The following is a 17,175-nucleotide window of genomic DNA, read 5'->3' on the forward strand; positions in this document are numbered from 1 at the left end:
TTATACAAATTAATATAAATGAACATATAACTAATAAGAAAAGGAACCCAACTGTCCCCTTCTGATTTTGATAAGTTTGTAGTATATTGTTCTCCAGACAAAAAAATAAGCGAGACACGTACGTATTTTTTTTATACGTACCCAATCGCACTTTTAAGGAGTGAAACACTCTTTGGAAAAAAATCGGCTTTTCTCTTCCGAAGCGAATATCGCCGAAACTTTAGAGATAGAAAAAACTTTTTAAAATGAAATGATGAATGATTTCAAGGGGGACAGTTGGATCTCTTTCCTTATAAGATTGAGTGTGGTTTGTTGGAACATATAATTATTATTAAATGTATAATTATTGAATTATGAAATATTTATACATATTTGCAAATTTAATAACGGAAAAGAAGTTGTTAGAAATATAAAGTGGACATTAATTAATAATTTACTATTGGCTTCGAAAAAATACTAATAAATATGTACTTTTTTAAGAACAAATAAAATATAATTTGTATTTCACATTGCACAAAAATATTTTGGTTATATTTAACATTACATTACAGAAAGGATTTCATTATCGTTCATGAGTATTATTGTTGGTTATTATATATGTATATAAATTTTATGATTTTATTCCTATTAAAATTATGACATCATTAAATTGCAAATCAATATAAAAAAATACAATTAGAACGTGTAGTTATCAATACTACAAAATCAGACCTTAAAAACATGATCTTGTGTTAAAAGTTTATTTTTTACACGATTCTGAACGTACTTAAAAATCGCTAATTGTCACGTCTTCTTTCAAAAGAATTTTACGTGACATGACAATTGAATCAGTTTCCGTGTTAACAAATTATGCATAAATCAGCATTAATTGTTTTGATTATAACAAATTGTATATATGAAAGTTCACGTTTTGTAAACTATTCATCTACGTCAAATGCGAAAATAATAACGAGCATATAAATTTGATGATAAAGTTTTTCTTTCTTTGGTACAAAGTCAAATGCTTCATCATATAACGTTAACTTAAACGTATCTTCTTATCGAAATTGTGTCTTTGCTTGAAAGTGTTAAATCTAATTCCGCCGAAATACATCGGTTACATTAATTTTGAAGGTGAGAATATATACCATCATACGTGTGTTTCCATTTTTTTTAAATTTTATCTAGGAAATCACTTATATTGCACAAAATTTTTATAAAAATTCTTCTTTATTTATTATAGAAAAGTTATTCTTTCTCTATTATAAAACTCTCAAATTAATATTACATTATAACGCTTTTATGTTTGTACGACAAAAAGAATATGCTGAATCGTTTTGTAAAGATTAAAAACAAGAGTTAATTTTCTTCTATTTTCATTTGCACTCTATTAAAAATAAATTAATGAGTCTCTTGAAATAATTAATAAAAGAATTTGAGAATAATCTATTATAATTTACACAGGATAAGTTTTTACAGAGAGAATTGTATAAAAGATGAGATTCACATTTGTACTATTGTGTAGTCTCGTGTTCTCTGGACTCGTTTCAGGAATAGAATATTATTCGGATACGTATGATAATGTAGATGTGGATGCGATTATTAATAGCGATCGTCTTTTAAATCAATATGTGAATTGCATTCTCGATAAAGGCCCTTGCACCGCCGATGGACGCAGTTTTAAAAGTAAGTATACATTACAGTATGTATTTTATTTCAATATATTGCAATAATTTTGTACGTACCGCATTTTTTATAAAAGAAAGGAAAGAAAAGGTATTTAAATGAAAAAATAAAAAATGTAACAAAAGAAAATAATAGTTGATATTCAAATATGATCCTCGAAATATATACGTATACTATTTATACATTGAGATAAATGAATATTTATACATTTCTTGATTTATCTGCATAGATATTCTCCCGGATATGATACTTGCATCTTGCGAAAAATGCAGCGAAAAGCAGAAATCCACGGCAAGAAAAATAATCAATCATTTGAAAGGACATAAACCAAATATTTGGACAGAGTTTGTCGAAATGTATGATCCTGACAAAGAGCATTTGGCATCTCTCGAGCAATTTTTGGTAGAAAATCAAACGAAGGCTTAATTTCTCTCTCTCTCTCTCTCTCTCTCTCTCTCTCTCTCTCTCTCTCTCTCACTTTCTCTTTTTATTAGGTTTTTTAATAACAGTCAAATAATTGATCTTAAATAAAGGAATACATTTTATAGTAACATTAAATTCTGATTACGTATAATATCTAAGTATTTGATTATTTATTATATCTTAATTATATTCTTAAAACCTATACAATAGCAATAATTAACGTCATCAATCAATAACTGAATATAAGAAGAAATACACTTTCTAATCTTAATTCTTACATGGCATGATATTTACATATTGTTTTCATTTGTTTATTTTTAATTAAATTATGTTATAATAAAAGATATATATTTAATGAAATTACATTGTAGTAGAAGATATATGTTTGAAAAAGACAATTTTAAAAATATTCAGATATATGTTTGAAAAATACAATTTTAAAAATATTCTGTATCATCGACATAATCGTTCATAATATTTATACAAAACACAGCTTTAAGGAATATATTTTCATTAGACCCATATCGGTCTTCAAATAACTCTTTCTGTTTTTGCCACTTTGTCAATTCCTGTGAAATAAAAAAATTGTTAGACTTTCAAATTAGAATGTTCTTAAAGTATAAGTTAGAACAGAAGTAATTTTGTTTCATGTATTAGCATATATGTATCATGTATGTTTTTTAATCATTATTCCAAATTTACACTAACATTATGTTAAAATTATCAATTTATTTTTTAAAAACTAGACGGTTTTGTTCCGACTGTCAAAATAAAATTTATGACAATTTTTTTCTACTCTTAAAATTGGCGTGTTACGTGCTCTGAAGCCTCTTTTCGTTGAGGTTGTTAGAGTACTTCGTTTCCGTTGAAATGTTATATCTAAAGGTTTTGGGGGTCGCCGATTTCGAATCCGGTCTCAAAATTTGAAAATTCAAAATGGTTGAATCAATATGACGGATTGAAGTTTTACCGAAAATGCTAAAAGTCTTCCGATTTTTGCGAAATGTAGTATTAAAAGGTTTTCGGGGTCGCTGATGCTGAAACCGAACTTAAAATTTGAAAATTCAAAATGGCTGAACCAATTTGGCGGACGGAAATGCTACGTGCCTTGAAGCCTCTTTTCGTTGAGGCTTTCAGAGTACTTCCTTTCCGTTGAAATGTTGTAACCAAAGATTTTGGAGGTCGCCGATTTCGAATCAGGTCTCATATAAACAAAACTCCAATGTACTCAAAAATACATTCATATACGTACGTTCTCAAATTATTCTTACATATGTGTGTTTGTGTGCGTGCGTGCGTGCGTGCGTGCGTGTGTGCGTGTATATAATATCTACTTAATAATTATGAAAACATAATTACATTTCCAATTTTACACGCATCCATAACTGGCAGCGAGAGATTTTGGGAGTTACAGTCAATATTGTCAACCCATACAATCGGTTCATTAGTACAATTAGAATTTATATCCTCACAATCCATCATAATGTGTATCTTGTAGATTTTGCTATTGTTTAGCTAAAAAAAGGTTTTGTAATTTAAATTATACATTTTGCGATCAAATATTTAATTAAAAGCATTTTACATTATATATTTTATAATCGTGTCTTGTTTGTGGAGACCCAATACCGTTTAATTTACCGGTAACGTTATTACAGTTACAAAACTGAATATCGAAATAGTGGAATATCGTAATCGGCTATACCGAAATAATTTCAGTATTGAAATAATTTCATATATTGTTATGGTTATCGAATACCGTTATAATACCGATATTAATTCCTATATCGTTATAATGCCAAATTTTTAGAAGCAGTCACATGAGTCAATTTTTTAGCGAAATCAATTTTATTAAAATGTAGTTTATAAGAATAGAATGTAACAGGGAATATATGTATCATAGAATAATAATTATAACATATAACATAGAAGTAATAGTTTATAATATATAATTGGAAAGTAGTTTATAATATAGAATATTAATTCTCTCTGTCCTAGATATCTTAATTATATAGTGGCAAAATTTTAGAAATGGTTGCAACGGACTACGAGAATGTCATTGACTAATTCTTTTGAAAGATTAGATCTTAGCAGGGATAGAATGAATTTTAAAGCGGAAAATAGACGTTCCACGCTGACCTGTGTAGCCGGAGCGGCTAAAATAATTTTTGAGAGCTTATACAGTTCTGGCATCGTCAATTTTTTGTTTTCCCAAAATTCCAAAATGCTCTCTTTGGTCTTTAGATGTGATGCTTGGATGTTTTACATGAGTTTCAAGGGCATTGGTAATGTTCTCAATAACAATTGTGCATTTGTTCTGATGGCGTCTTTTCTTCCTTTCCGCGTTTTGGAGCAATGTCTACATTTCATCTGCATCCGATTCCTTATTATCCAGAAACTGCTGTATCAGGTGTTGTATCGGCGCTTGTGTTTTTTCTCACTCTCTGCATATGAAGCTATATCTTTCGAATATAAATCATAGCTTGCGTTGTTTCCTGCGCGGATAATAATACACTAAAACGGGCATCCTACGAGAAATGGTTCTGATTGAAAAAGTTGCCTTTCTCGGGCCTTCATTGCTCGCACTAAGGCTTCAGATAATGTTGTGCCAAACTTTTGTGTGCGGAAGATACAACATGTCCATTCTTTGTATAAATCCCCAAAAGTCAACTGTTCACGTTGTAGGTTTTTAGTGGCTACTCTGCATGGCGTAAGAATTTGGACAATACTTTTAATCTCTGTCCATGCTTCTTGTGTCATATGAAGCTCTTCATTGGCCTCGCAGATATCATGGAGCTCCAGTAACCGCTCCAACATATCAACTGTTGAGTTCCATCGAGTCATGCAATCAATTATTGGTTTACGCCGCTTCAATGCTTTTAGCATCCCCTTTAATGTCAGCGTTCGTAATTTTTTCATTAATTTACGTGCATTCTCAATTGTTTCTCCCAGAGCGCAACTTTTGAAAGTATCACCTATGGCTAACTGTAAAATGTGCGCCGCACAGCTTATTGACCGTACATTGTACTCAGGAGAACTTATTACTACGGGATGACCAGCGTAGTTTCTTATTTCTGTGTCAGAAGAACCTTCCGCATCAGCGGAAAATTCATACGGTTCTGACAAAACTATATCAGAAAAATCATCTGATTCATTCCATGTTACCATGTGTGCGTCCGCATCGTCTTCATCAGAATGTTCTGTAACATTCTCCTCTTGAATAATATCTACAAGCTGCTGGCTACCCAACAATTTTATCCTTTTTTGCATATTGGAGGCGTTATCTGTTGTTATGGTCTACAGTTGATGGATAGATATGCCATATATATTCAGTATGCTCAATATTTCTAATTTAAGAGCTTCCGCTGTATGACGTTCTGTCATTTCCACAACGGCAAGAGTTTTTAACACTATTTTCTTGTTGTATATGTACTGTAAATTTACCCCTAAAAAGGAGCGGTCCATGCATGTAGCGCAATCAACTTTTAAGCTTACTAATTTACCTTTAACTTCTTTGGCAATTATATGACAACTTTTTTGAAAATCAAACATAATTTTATATGAATTTGATCCTTACTTGAACTAATCCGAGACAATAAATAAATAGTATTATTATTTAATAACGCTGATATCAATATAAAATCGATATTATACGGTATTCGAATCGATATATATCCATATCGGTATCATGTTTTACCAGTATTTTATCATTTCGGTTTGCCATACCGGTATGAAAAAAAAATAGAAAGAATATCAATATTATTTAGGTACTTCGTTACCAGTATAGGTCTCTACAGTGAGTTTGTATGTATAAATGCAGTTATTAACAAGTTTGTACCTCTTTGTAAGTAATGTTACATGAAATCATTTTCGTCTTATTCTTCCAGTCGACTTTTGTATTTGTCATAATCCATTGGCCTGGATTGCAAGAGTTGAAGGTACTATGAGTCTGGGAAAAAAAAATTAACATTACAACACTACTTTATATGAATATTATTAGTCTCGTTTTTATCAGGTTATTATGTAGCTACTAATCGTGCAGTTTTAGTAGCAATAACATGGTGAATGAAAAACGTTAATTTCGCGGAATAAAAAAAATAAACTAATGAAAAAACATGAATAATTTTTTATGTAATGTCCCTGCTGATTTGCTACGTTCGCTGCTGAATCGGATTATTCGCAGATCTTTATTAATTTCTTATTAATTGAGAGACAAAACGGTATAAAATTTTTTTTATTTAGGCCTTGTTCCAATATATTGTCAGTACTGAAAATCTATAGTATACATAATGTAAACTATAGATGTAAACTTGTCAGTACTGATAATGTATTCGAACACGACCTTATTATAGTTTTTATGCTATATCTGCTCACGAGAGATAAATTACCGAACATTCTGCATATATAATAAAGTTATATGTTTACGTATATAATATATAACAGAAGTTAAATATAGGCATGTGCCTTTTATGATTATTTGTTGACTGTCAAGGAAGGTAAGCATAGCTTCGGTCTATTTTTTACGAGTGTTTTAAAACGATCTCATTTTGTTTTATTCAAATTTTCTTTATTTACAAATAGCTTGCAAGAAACTTTAATGTATCATTTCTCGTTTTATTATGACGTTCAACATGACCACAGCTTCTCTTCTCAGGAGTCTTAAGGGATAAGTTAAAAATATTGAATTGGAACAAGAATTTGTAGCGTAAAATCCAAGCAGTTGTAACTTTATTAAAAATGAACGAATTTAAATTTGAACTACTTTCGAAAGGTCTTTTGAGTTTCTGTGAATTTGGTCATTTCTACATAAGAAAACTACAAACTAGACACAAAATAGAAAATTTTCCTCTCATTTTATGGATCTGTCATTTGCTCAAAAAGAATTTACGAAATTTTCTTACTTTCTAACGTAAAAGCTTAAAGTTTTTTCTACAAAATCATTTTTTTAAATGTTCTTAAGATTTTTTTATTACTAAATTATCGCGGATTAAAAAGAGTATTTTGACTTTGATTGTTCATAACTACAAAATCATTGTACTGCAATTAAAAAAAAAACAGATTCTTAAAGCTGAAACTTTGTTTTATCGAATGGTATAATTGTCCAATTTCTTTTTTAAAAGTTCAATAGATATGATACAAATAAAGTAGCACTTTGAACTTCTTTATTCGAATCCAATATATGCATAATCGTGCAACATTTCAAATTTCAAGGCTTAAGATAACATTGCTAATTATGGACATAATACTGCTAATTATAGATAATATTGCTAATTATAGAGATAATATTACTCCTATCTTTGAAAATTTTAAATTTACATATTGTAAAATGAAAGGCTCAGATAAATTTTGATAAGATTCAATAGTTGTATAAAATAATATTTCATGTACTATATCCAATATTTTCTATAAAATTCTTATAAACATAATTATACACATAAGTATTTATTAAAAAAAAAAAATGTATTTTATAGCAGTCAGTTCGTATAATTTATACGTCCATTGAAAGAATAAACAGAGTGCATACATTATTTTATATTTTTGCACAGCAATTTTCTAAATAATTTTACTAAATGCAAAATTAATTTGCATTTTGTATATGTAATAAAGAAGCGATAAAAATAAACATTGTTATAATTCAAGCCCTATATAATAGAAAAATGATCTATTTATATATATATATACATACTATAATACTATTATAAAATACTACTACAAACTATTATAAAATTTAAAATATTTGGAGTAGAATTTAATTCTAAAGAGTGACAATTGAATCAGTGTTGAAAAAAAGTTCAATTGTTAATTTTTAAGAATGAGATTTCACTCTTTTTTAGAGTTAGATTCTACTCAACAGATTTTTGAGAGTAGTATAATTACTTACGAGTTCTATCATTGTCACGGCCGATACTATGACCAATGAACAAATGAATATTACGTAACTGAATTTCATTTTGCGATAGAATCTGTTGATGAATATTTTTAATGAGTAAATTGGGTCGACAGTTTCTTAAGAATAATAATTGTGGTCAGATATATGCATGATTAATTTGATTACTTATATTTAAAAAATGTACATAATGACGCTATTAAAATATTATACTTCTTTGAATTAATTCTCCTGTTAAATAAAAATGATAATTAATACGAAAATATTAGCGATATGTCTGAGAAATTTAATTACTACATGTTCTACTATAACTAAACGAAATGGCAATTGAAGGATTAATGAATAATATTTATATAACGATCTAATTATAGAGAATTTTATATATTAACATATTTTAAACTTTAAGACATTTTGTAAATATATTAAATAAACACAATTAGAGATAACAAAATTTTGCTGACAATTTTTTTGTCACGTAGATTTTAACAAAAATGTATTTTTTACCGCCTTATTGCATAAGACAACAAAAAGTTGCTGTCTATTTGCCATGACTATTAAACTTTTCAGAAATCATGGTGAAAAAATTACAATCTTGAGAAGACAATTTTCATTCAAGTAAATCACTACAATTATTAAAAGTATAGTTATTAAATCAAATTACCTATATGTTTGTATTTTGTAATATAAATTCTTTTTTCATAATAAAATTTTTAAATAAATATTTTATAATAGAATAAAAATTATTCAATTAGTGCTGGATAAAGTTTATAGAATTGAAAGAAAAATCATGAAGTACTATAAAATAGATTTTCTAAGTCTAGTTTATAGATAATCTATAATTTGCATTAAATTTTACGATAAAATTATACTTATGATTTTATATATTTATATCTTAATATATGTATGTGCATCTTAATAATGTATATGTTATATTTATATAATATATATTTTATGTATATTTTTTAATTCTTCATATATTTTTTTCGTATGTTACATAAAATTGATCTTTATCCTGAATTCTGACAAATATTATAAATCGTTTAATAAATTTTTATTTTATACAAACATATGTAACCTTCATAACGGCGCACGTTATTCTTCTCTTATAACTTGTCTATTCTAAATTAAAGTTTTGATGTTATATGATTAATAAGAAAGTATTAAAACCATTATAATTTTCTTACCCGCAATGTACAAGTTATTACTCGAATGGCAAAAGATACACTAAAACTGTAACTAATATTGTTTTCCGATATACTGTCAGGACTAAAGATCTTCACGTAAAGAAAATTCACGTATATTATAGATTCTTAGTACTGGCAGTGTACATCGGAACATGGCTTACAGATACAGCAGTGGCTAGTCAAATAAGAAAAACTATGATAAGCATTTAGCGTAGTTAATTTCTGACTTAGTCATCTTTAGTATTAGCATTATGAGTCACAAGCAACAGAAAAACTTTTAAACTTTGTAAGAATTATAGTATTACAATTAAAACAGTTTTCTACATATTTTCCAATTAATATCAATTTTAGATTGCAATATTTAGTAAATAGATTTCATTCGATATTGTCATCATAAATATCTACAAATTTTAAATTTAAAAAAAAAGGTTTAATAATTACACATTATTTTTTAAAAATATATTGCTATTATTATATTTATCTTTACATCCATACATTCTTTATTCTTCACACATAATAATAGGTATCTTTAGATCCGAAAATACCTGGTCACGTTAATGTAAATCAAAGGCTGCATTCGGGAAGCGCGTTATTTACACTATTGCGTCATTATATTCTTATTTTTGTTTAATAAATGATAAAGATATAACAAAAAAAAAAGATAAAATAGCTTCAACATAAAGAAAATTTTAATTCTTTGATAAAATATATGTATATAACCAAACAACACTAAAATACATTACTATAATGACAACGTTTCGTGAAACTTGCCGTTCACTTCATCAGGGCGAGGAGCGCACTGATACTCCTGCAGAATGTTATTCCAGATTTGTACTAAATAATGGGTCATAGATTAAGAGATTTGGCAAAACAACCTGTCAGTCTCAGAGACTAACAAGTTCTAGTATAAATCTGGAATGACATTTTGCAGGAAGAAATTAGGGCCTGCATTAATATGAGGAATCGACTGCAAGTAGTAATCGAGCAACGCGGAGGCAACACGCGTTATTGACATTTACACGCAGAAACACGATGTGCAAAATCTACATACACGCAGAAACGTGCAAAATCCATCCAACAATCTCATCGTGTGGTGCATATCGCGTAATACAGGTAACGTCGATAATATATGTCAATGGAAGGATAACTTTAAGGTGCTGTAACTGCGAAAAAAAATCACAGCGACTCGTTTTTTTTTTTAAATTAAAGGGAAAAGTTTGAACTTTATGCCGCTGTAAACGGCATTCCAAAAAAAATTTTACAAAGTCCGTGCATTTCGTTAAACTTTGCAATTTTCAATATACTTACAAACATACCCTCATATTTTTTAGAGTTACAGCGGCAGGGATGCATCAAATTTAAAATCTAATCATAGCATTAAAGTAAAGATTTCAAGCTTTAATTTAAAAAAAAAAACGTTATCCTACGATAATTTTTCGTAAAGTTATCGTTAAGTCAAAGTTGGCCAACTTTTGCCCACAATTTTTCTATGCCATAATTTTTTTTAACAGTGTATATTATACTTAACTTTTAGACAGCCGACATTTTCTGTTAAAATAGTGGTTTTTTTCTCGAAATTATTTTTATATAAGTAACATACCCATGGCGCAGAATATCGAGATTTGTGCAGAGCCATAAAAGTGGCTTTCCCGCAGGCACGTACGATCAAATAAAAGACATTTTTATTTTCTCAAAAATAGTGTATTTCAGGGTTCTTGATATCGCTGATTCAAATTCTGAGCATAGATTTAGGAAATCTCGAACCCTAAACGTAATATTGACAACATAAATGAATATAAATGTATAGACTCATGCAGAGAACTTTCCTTTATTTAGCATTACCCAGAGCTAACGACTAACGTAAAAAGTTTATAGCTCGTTTTTGACTATTTTTTTGTTTGGTTCTTAAACTTATTTTATGTATTTTTTTTACTTTTTTTTGTTTTATAATTTTTTTACTTTTTTTGTATATTTTTCAATACTTATATATTTTGGGCAATATACACATGTATATGTTTAATACAATTAGTATTTAAAATGCCCCATCAAAAATAATATTTTAATCCACACTCAATAGCCACAAAAGTGGCTTTTCCGGCATTCTAAGATTAATGAAACTGTGGAAGATACTAATTAATCAATTAAATGAACGTTTCGTATTCTACGAATTATCGTAAGCTTTAATAAAATGTTACTTTATTAAATTTCGCATTTATGTTAAAAAAGAATCCACTATATAATTCCAATAGATAAAAATATAGCGCGCATTTTTTTACGGGAATCTTAAATCTAGCAAAGAAATATATGCAGTTGTCTGTATGAACACACACACACACACACACATATTTCTAGTTATAATATACTCTTAGCATAAAAAGATGAACTGTGAATAAAACCACGTGGCTCAAACATTTGAATTTTGAATATTTTTATTACCCAATAAAATCTTTTTTGTAATCCTGCAAACATGTAACCTGCTATGTTGACAAATGATCAATAGGTTTGTCGCATTGCTTGAATGTAAAAAGTGCAAATAACCGACCGAGTTTGTACCAACATAGGGTTGTTAAATTAATGATGTTTCGTATGTGCTCTATTGATAGAGCGTGTAACGTCATCCAATAGCAAAGCATTTTCCCAATTCAGGATTCAGGGGATCGATTTTGTATCTCGAATTAATAGGTTTGTTCGCGTCGCATGTTCCAATATGTTCCAATATGCTCCTACCATAGCTCCTACTCACTCCAACGCGCTTGATAGAGTGAGTAGGAACTATGATAGGAGCATGTTGGAACATGTTGGAGCATGCGACGCGAACAAATCAAATGTGAAAATTACAAAAGTGAGCAAATTCACTAGAATACTCATAATTTAATTGGTCAATAACTAGTGAATTTGCTCACTTTTGTAATTTTCACCTCATTTCGAGATACATAATCGACGATCGACCCCCAGATTGCCAGGTTGGTGCAAATTGGTGCAAACCCCGAAACCCGGTCGAGCTGAGAACGCTAAAAAGCAATCCTAACCTCAAAATACTCGACTCCTCGACTGAACGGAACATACAAGCTTGCACGTAAATTGACGTGAATAATACTAACGTTACAAAAATTTTATTTAAGAAAACAGCGATGAAAGAATTTTTAGCATAATACAATAAAATTATTTTCAATCATTTTATTTATGATGGAAGTAGAACAGAACGCAAGTGCCAGTAGTACCATGAAACATGAAGGGCCTGAAACAATTGAGCAAAAGTACGAATGTAAACTTATTACATCATGTTACATCATTTTCTCTTTGCTGATATGTAATACATAATCTTGTTATGAGAAAAAAAATGGAAAATCAAAATTGTGATATAGTTATAGCAAATGAACCTCTTATTTTACTTTGGTTTAATACTTTAATATTAGTTGTATGCTTTCTTTCAATTAAAATGTTTATCTCTAATAATAGTGTTATATATCCATATATTGATTTTGTTTAAAATTTTGAGTTATTTCAATGAAATATTAATTTTTGGCTGATACAAGTTCGTTATGTTACCTTGTATTTAGTATTTGTTTTATTATAAGATCTTGATAAAATTTTCATAAAAGATTGTAAGTTATTGAAGTGGAAAATAATCAGATTTGATTACATTATACATTATATTTTATTATTAAATTTATTGCTTTATCAGGATTTATGTATCTCATTTCTTTTCTTACAGAATAATTGCTCTTGCACGAGAAAAACCTAAAGGTATTTCGGACATAGATTTAGCTGCTTCGATACCTGATTTACAACCAGCTCAACGAGCTAAGATTATAAATAAACTTCTATCTCAAGGATACTTTGATCTTTTTAAACAAGCAAACTCATTGTATTATCGCTTGAAAGATCCAACAAAACTTGCTAAGTGCACTGACAATGAAGAAAAAATAGTATATAAAATTATTGAAGAAGCAGGAAACAAGGGAATATGGATTCGAGATATAAAAATTAAATCTAATTTGATGAATAAACCATTAGAAAAAATTTTGAAAAGTCTAGAAACTAACAAGTTCGTCAAAGTTGTTAAACCTGTAGCAGCCAGTAAGAAAAAAGTGTATATGCTATACAACTTAGAACCAGATGAGTCTGTAACAGGTGGTGCTTGGTATCAAGATCAAGATTTTGAAACAGAATTTGTTGATGTATTGAATCAACAATGTTATCGATTTTTGGAACAAAAAAGGGAAAAGACGAAAAATTGTAACACTGGACCTATTGCTGCAAGAAATATGACATATGCTTCGTCTAAGGATGTGTTGAAGTATATTTCAGATTTAGGAGTAAGCAAGGTTGTATTTTTTATGTGTTATTTAATATCGTTTAAAGTTACTAAAAAAAATCGATATTTGTTACTAAAAAAAAATCGATATTTTCATAGGTGAAATTAACTGTAACGAACATAGAAGTGATTTTAAATACGTTAATTTATGATGGTAAAGTTGAACGGACGGTCACAAATGATGGAAATAATTTATACAGAGCAATTCAACCTTTGTTGAACTCAATGGGATTGGTTAAAACTCCTTGTGGTCTGTGCCCAGTAAGACATTACAAATACATTATGTTTATTTCAGAAATTATTGACTGAATGAATAAAATCGTATAAATAATAATAATTAGCTTTTCTATAACTATATATTATTAAAAAAAATTAATAAAGACCAATACAAGTCTAAAAATACAGATATTCGTAGTATAATTACCTTTTTTACCGGTTTTTTATTGAACATTGAATTCATTTTTGGCCAAGGAGAGCTTTAATATAGATATATAGATATATATAATAGAAACCAGCATATTGAGGAGTAATTTAAGTGCATGAAAAACATAATTATGTTATCGCAGTCTCTGTTTTGAGCTCATATTGGCCTCAGTTTTTATAATTTTCAAAAATATATATTTAATATAATACGTTAGTTTTTGTTTTTCAGGTAAGAAGACAATGCCATGACGAAGGACCTGTTACACCTATCAAATGTCACTATATTAAAGAATGGCTAGAATAGAGAAATGTACTTTCAAAATATTTAGAGGTATCAATGTATAATATATATACAATTTCTATTAATACATTTAAATATTTTCTTACTACAAATAAAAAAATTACAAAAATACATAATTTACAAATTTATTTTAATACTTTCTTCTAAATCCTTTAAATTTTCTTGTATATGTTCTTATATATTATTTTGAGATATATAATATCAAATTGGAGAGTAACTTAATTTGCAATATATTAAAGTTTCATTGTAAATATTCTCTATACTCTATATATTTAATTATACAAATATCTTTTATATTCGATTATAGTAATATATGTAAGGCATGTTCTTTTTAGCTGAACTTTTGCACCGGTTCATTTTTTCTTTCCAGGAGAAAAGAGGAAGATGACCTGCAAAAGTTCAGTTAAAAAGAACAAGCGAATATATCTAAAATTTTTGGTTATGATGTTTGATTCGTATTTTAATAAATCGAATTAAATCTAACTTGAGTTCTGATAACCGATGAAACTTACAGATAATAATTTAGTGATTATTTTTAATTATCTAGATTTTGATATTCAAGAGTTGGTACTCAATTTTTTTTTAATTTTTTGAACCTTATTTAAATTATGCTTAAGACAGACAGGGTTTAATTTAAAATATAATAGAGGCATACGGTTTTTACGTATATTTTGGAAGTTTAAATACGATTTGAAACAATATCAAATTGTCAATATGTTTCGAAACGCACTTGAAATAGAAAAAACAATAAACAAAATTAAAATTAAAATAATATTGATGAATCATCGATGGTTTATATGGCAGTCTGACGATAGATGCGTTCTGTTTTGCGCTTATAACATTTATTACATAACATTTTTTGTGTCGCTTTATTACTTTAAAAGAGGAGGTTGAGGGAATTCGAATAACTTTAGATAACGGAGGACACCCAGATGGGAAATCCAAATGTACCCAAGAGAGACGTATTATCTGAGCAACTTTTGTTTTTTTGGAAATGATAAAATAATTAGGTATAAAGTGTTATGTCAGATAAAAGTAATCAGGTATAATATTACAGAGAATTTGAAAATGGCTACATCAATTTTTTTTCTGTAATATCAAGATATCTCGTACACTAATACTAACTGAGGAAGTGGATGGAAACTATGTAGGAACATCTACTTTTCTCGCTTTCCTGTACAGTTGGTATACATGTGATGTGTGTCCTGTGGGTATATTGCTGCATATAGTGTGTGTCCAACGTGTCCATCCTATAACCAAAAACTATCACAAATATGCATCTATAATTATTTTTATATATTTATATTTATGTATTTATTTTTATAGTTTGCTCAGTAATTATTCAGAAGATTCTTCTCAGCTCTCAATTTTCGTAGTTAACATATTTGATATAAATTACATATAATTATGCAATATGTTTTCAAACAAACAGATTACCACATTTGTCTATGACACAAAAGATTTTAATTTTATTGTTAAATCATATGAGGAAAATGAATCTTCATTTGATAGTATTTTGCAACAAACATGGAAACAAGCTGAAGAAATTAAAACATTCCGATATATTTTAAATATAAAAGATAGTAAAATATTGAAGGGAAAATACAAAGTTTTAGCACAGGTACCCTTATTGTTATGCAAAAAGGATATATGTTTTATATTTAACGCATAATGCAATGGCAATTTCAGTTAAATCCAGATAGAGCTCAGTACAGACGTGCTCCAGAATCAATCACGTCTACGGCACAATCTTTTAGTTCTACACGTTTTAATTTCACTAAACTAACACAGCAAGAGATATTATTTGATATAGGAAATGGCGACACAATTGCAATTAATGCCAGTCCTTTGGAACAGAGTCATTGTTTATTTCTTGCAGACCGTTTAAAGTGTTTGCCACAAATCATGACAGAGTATAGTCTTCGCAAAGTAATAGAATTATGTCTGTTAAGTAATTCATGGTAATCATTGTTATGTTAGAAACCTTTAATAAAATGACAAAATAATATCATTTTTTTGTTTTAGGTCTTTAAGGGCTTTTTTTAATGGTTTGTGTGCTCTTGCCTCTGTTAATCATTTACACTGGCATTTATATTATTTGAAATATGAGATGCTTCTTGAATATATCGTAAGTAATATTATATTCAATCATGAATGAGGGGGGGAAGAAAAAGAGAGATTTTTAAATATTTGCAAAATATTATCGACATTTGTTTTGTCTTAGGATATATGCAGTTATGTATCTGGTGTACACTTGCTGATAGAGTATCCAGCAAAAGGATTCTGTCTCAAATTATCTGATTTTAAAAATATTGAAGCTTTCGCATCTCGTGCATTCGTTGTAGTAAACTATTTACAATTACGTCAAATGGCACATAATGTATATGTTACAAGAGCGAAATCAAAATCTAATGATGAATTGTATAATGATGTACGTATTTATATTTGGGTTCGAAAACCATTCACTGGTGTAAAAAACATAACTGCAATTCTACCTGGAGTTTGCGAACTCTTTGGTCATTTAACAATTAGTGGTAAGAATTTAAGTTTAATACAAAATTTCTTTTATAGAATATAATTATATCATATACACATATATTTTAGATGAAACTGTATACAATAATTTGACAGAAAATGATGTAATTAATCTTCTTCACGATATTACGGAAGAGTGTTTTTTATTAATCAAAGATGAGCTTAAAAATGTTTTGGAAAAATAAATAGGAACTATATAATGTGATAAGAATTTCTGAACAAATATATTTGTAACATTTTTTTCTGTGTTAATTTTTAAGTTAAATAGCAATAAAATTTCTATTCGCATATTCCATATCTTTTAATTACATTATTGTATTTTTAATTTTTAATTCAGCTAAATAATAAATAAGTTAATCGCTGCGATTGGCTGCGATATGCGGCGACAAAGCAAATATATAGCACTTGTGAATATCAGCCTAAAGTATTAGACGGGCATTGA

At 28.5% G+C, this 17,175-nt stretch overlaps 4 protein-coding genes across 4 annotated transcripts; 3 read left to right on the top strand and 1 right to left on the bottom strand.

Annotated features, from left to right (window-relative positions):
• Window positions 1–1,475: 1,475 nt before the first annotated feature.
• On the top strand, window positions 1,476–2,100 carry LOC108730101 (ejaculatory bulb-specific protein 3). The gene is made up of 2 exons (XM_018459589.1): window positions 1,476–1,665; window positions 1,895–2,100. Exons 1-2 carry the CDS (start codon window positions 1,476–1,478, stop codon window positions 2,089–2,091), a joined length of 387 nt encoding a protein of 128 aa, XP_018315091.1. The 3' UTR covers window positions 2,092–2,100.
• A 425-nt stretch (window positions 2,101–2,525) lies between these two features.
• LOC108730098 (uncharacterized) lies at window positions 2,526–9,283 on the bottom strand. Its single transcript, XM_018459586.1, has 5 exons — window positions 9,159–9,283; window positions 7,967–8,050; window positions 5,924–6,034; window positions 3,448–3,603; window positions 2,526–2,657 (listed from the first exon to the last, which is right to left on the bottom strand). The coding sequence occupies exons 2-5, from the start codon at window positions 8,033–8,035 to the stop codon at window positions 2,526–2,528; spliced, it is 468 nt and encodes a 155-aa protein (XP_018315088.1). The 5' UTR covers window positions 8,036–8,050; window positions 9,159–9,283.
• A 2,750-nt stretch (window positions 9,284–12,033) lies between these two features.
• Polr3F (RNA polymerase III subunit F) lies at window positions 12,034–14,217 on the top strand. The gene is made up of 4 exons (XM_018459600.1): window positions 12,034–12,413; window positions 12,872–13,484; window positions 13,574–13,735; window positions 14,127–14,217. Exons 1-4 carry the CDS (start codon window positions 12,340–12,342, stop codon window positions 14,199–14,201), a joined length of 924 nt encoding a protein of 307 aa, XP_018315102.1. The 5' UTR covers window positions 12,034–12,339; the 3' UTR covers window positions 14,202–14,217.
• Window positions 14,218–15,598: 1,381 nt separating this feature from the next.
• On the top strand, window positions 15,599–16,944 carry LOC108730124 (GDP-D-glucose phosphorylase 1). Its single transcript, XM_018459617.1, has 5 exons — window positions 15,599–15,819; window positions 15,888–16,159; window positions 16,224–16,326; window positions 16,423–16,732; window positions 16,803–16,944. The coding sequence occupies exons 1-5, from the start codon at window positions 15,613–15,615 to the stop codon at window positions 16,916–16,918; spliced, it is 1,008 nt and encodes a 335-aa protein (XP_018315119.1). The 5' UTR covers window positions 15,599–15,612; the 3' UTR covers window positions 16,919–16,944.
• Window positions 16,945–17,175: the final 231 nt, after the last annotated feature.

This window comes from Mycetomoellerius zeteki, unplaced genomic scaffold (genome assembly GCF_001594055.1).
Source record: "Mycetomoellerius zeteki isolate Tzet28-1 unplaced genomic scaffold, Tzet1.0 scaffold848, whole genome shotgun sequence".
Classification (NCBI taxonomy): Eukaryota; Metazoa; Arthropoda; class Insecta; order Hymenoptera; family Formicidae; genus Mycetomoellerius; species Mycetomoellerius zeteki.

Bases quoted from the DNA above. Each gene is read 5' to 3' on its own strand.
- LOC108730098 (XM_018459586.1), bottom strand. From the start codon at position 8,035: ATGAAATTCAGTTACGTAATATTCATTTGTTCATTGGTCATAGTATCG. The intron at 3,604-5,923 runs GTACAAACTTGT...ACCTTTTTTTAG, and splicing joins GTAACATTACTTACAAAGAG to CTAAACAATAGCAAAATCTA. The intron at 2,658-3,447 runs GTAATTATGTTT...TTTATTTCACAG, and splicing joins ATGCGTGTAAAATTGGAAAT to GAATTGACAAAGTGGCAAAA.
- LOC108730124 (XM_018459617.1), top strand. From the start codon at position 15,613: ATGTTTTCAAACAAACAGATTACCACATTTGTCTATGACACAAAAGAT. The intron at 16,160-16,223 runs GTAATCATTGTT...TTTTTGTTTTAG, and splicing joins TGTCTGTTAAGTAATTCATG to GTCTTTAAGGGCTTTTTTTA. The intron at 16,733-16,802 runs GTAAGAATTTAA...CATATATTTTAG, and splicing joins TGGTCATTTAACAATTAGTG to ATGAAACTGTATACAATAAT.
- Polr3F (XM_018459600.1), top strand. From the start codon at position 12,340: ATGATGGAAGTAGAACAGAACGCAAGTGCCAGTAGTACCATGAAACAT. The intron at 12,414-12,871 runs GTACGAATGTAA...CTTTTCTTACAG, and splicing joins CCTGAAACAATTGAGCAAAA to AATAATTGCTCTTGCACGAG. The intron at 13,485-13,573 runs GTTGTATTTTTT...ATATTTTCATAG, and splicing joins CAGATTTAGGAGTAAGCAAG to GTGAAATTAACTGTAACGAA.
- LOC108730101 (XM_018459589.1), top strand. From the start codon at position 1,476: ATGAGATTCACATTTGTACTATTGTGTAGTCTCGTGTTCTCTGGACTC. The intron at 1,666-1,894 runs GTAAGTATACAT...TTATCTGCATAG, and splicing joins CGATGGACGCAGTTTTAAAA to ATATTCTCCCGGATATGATA.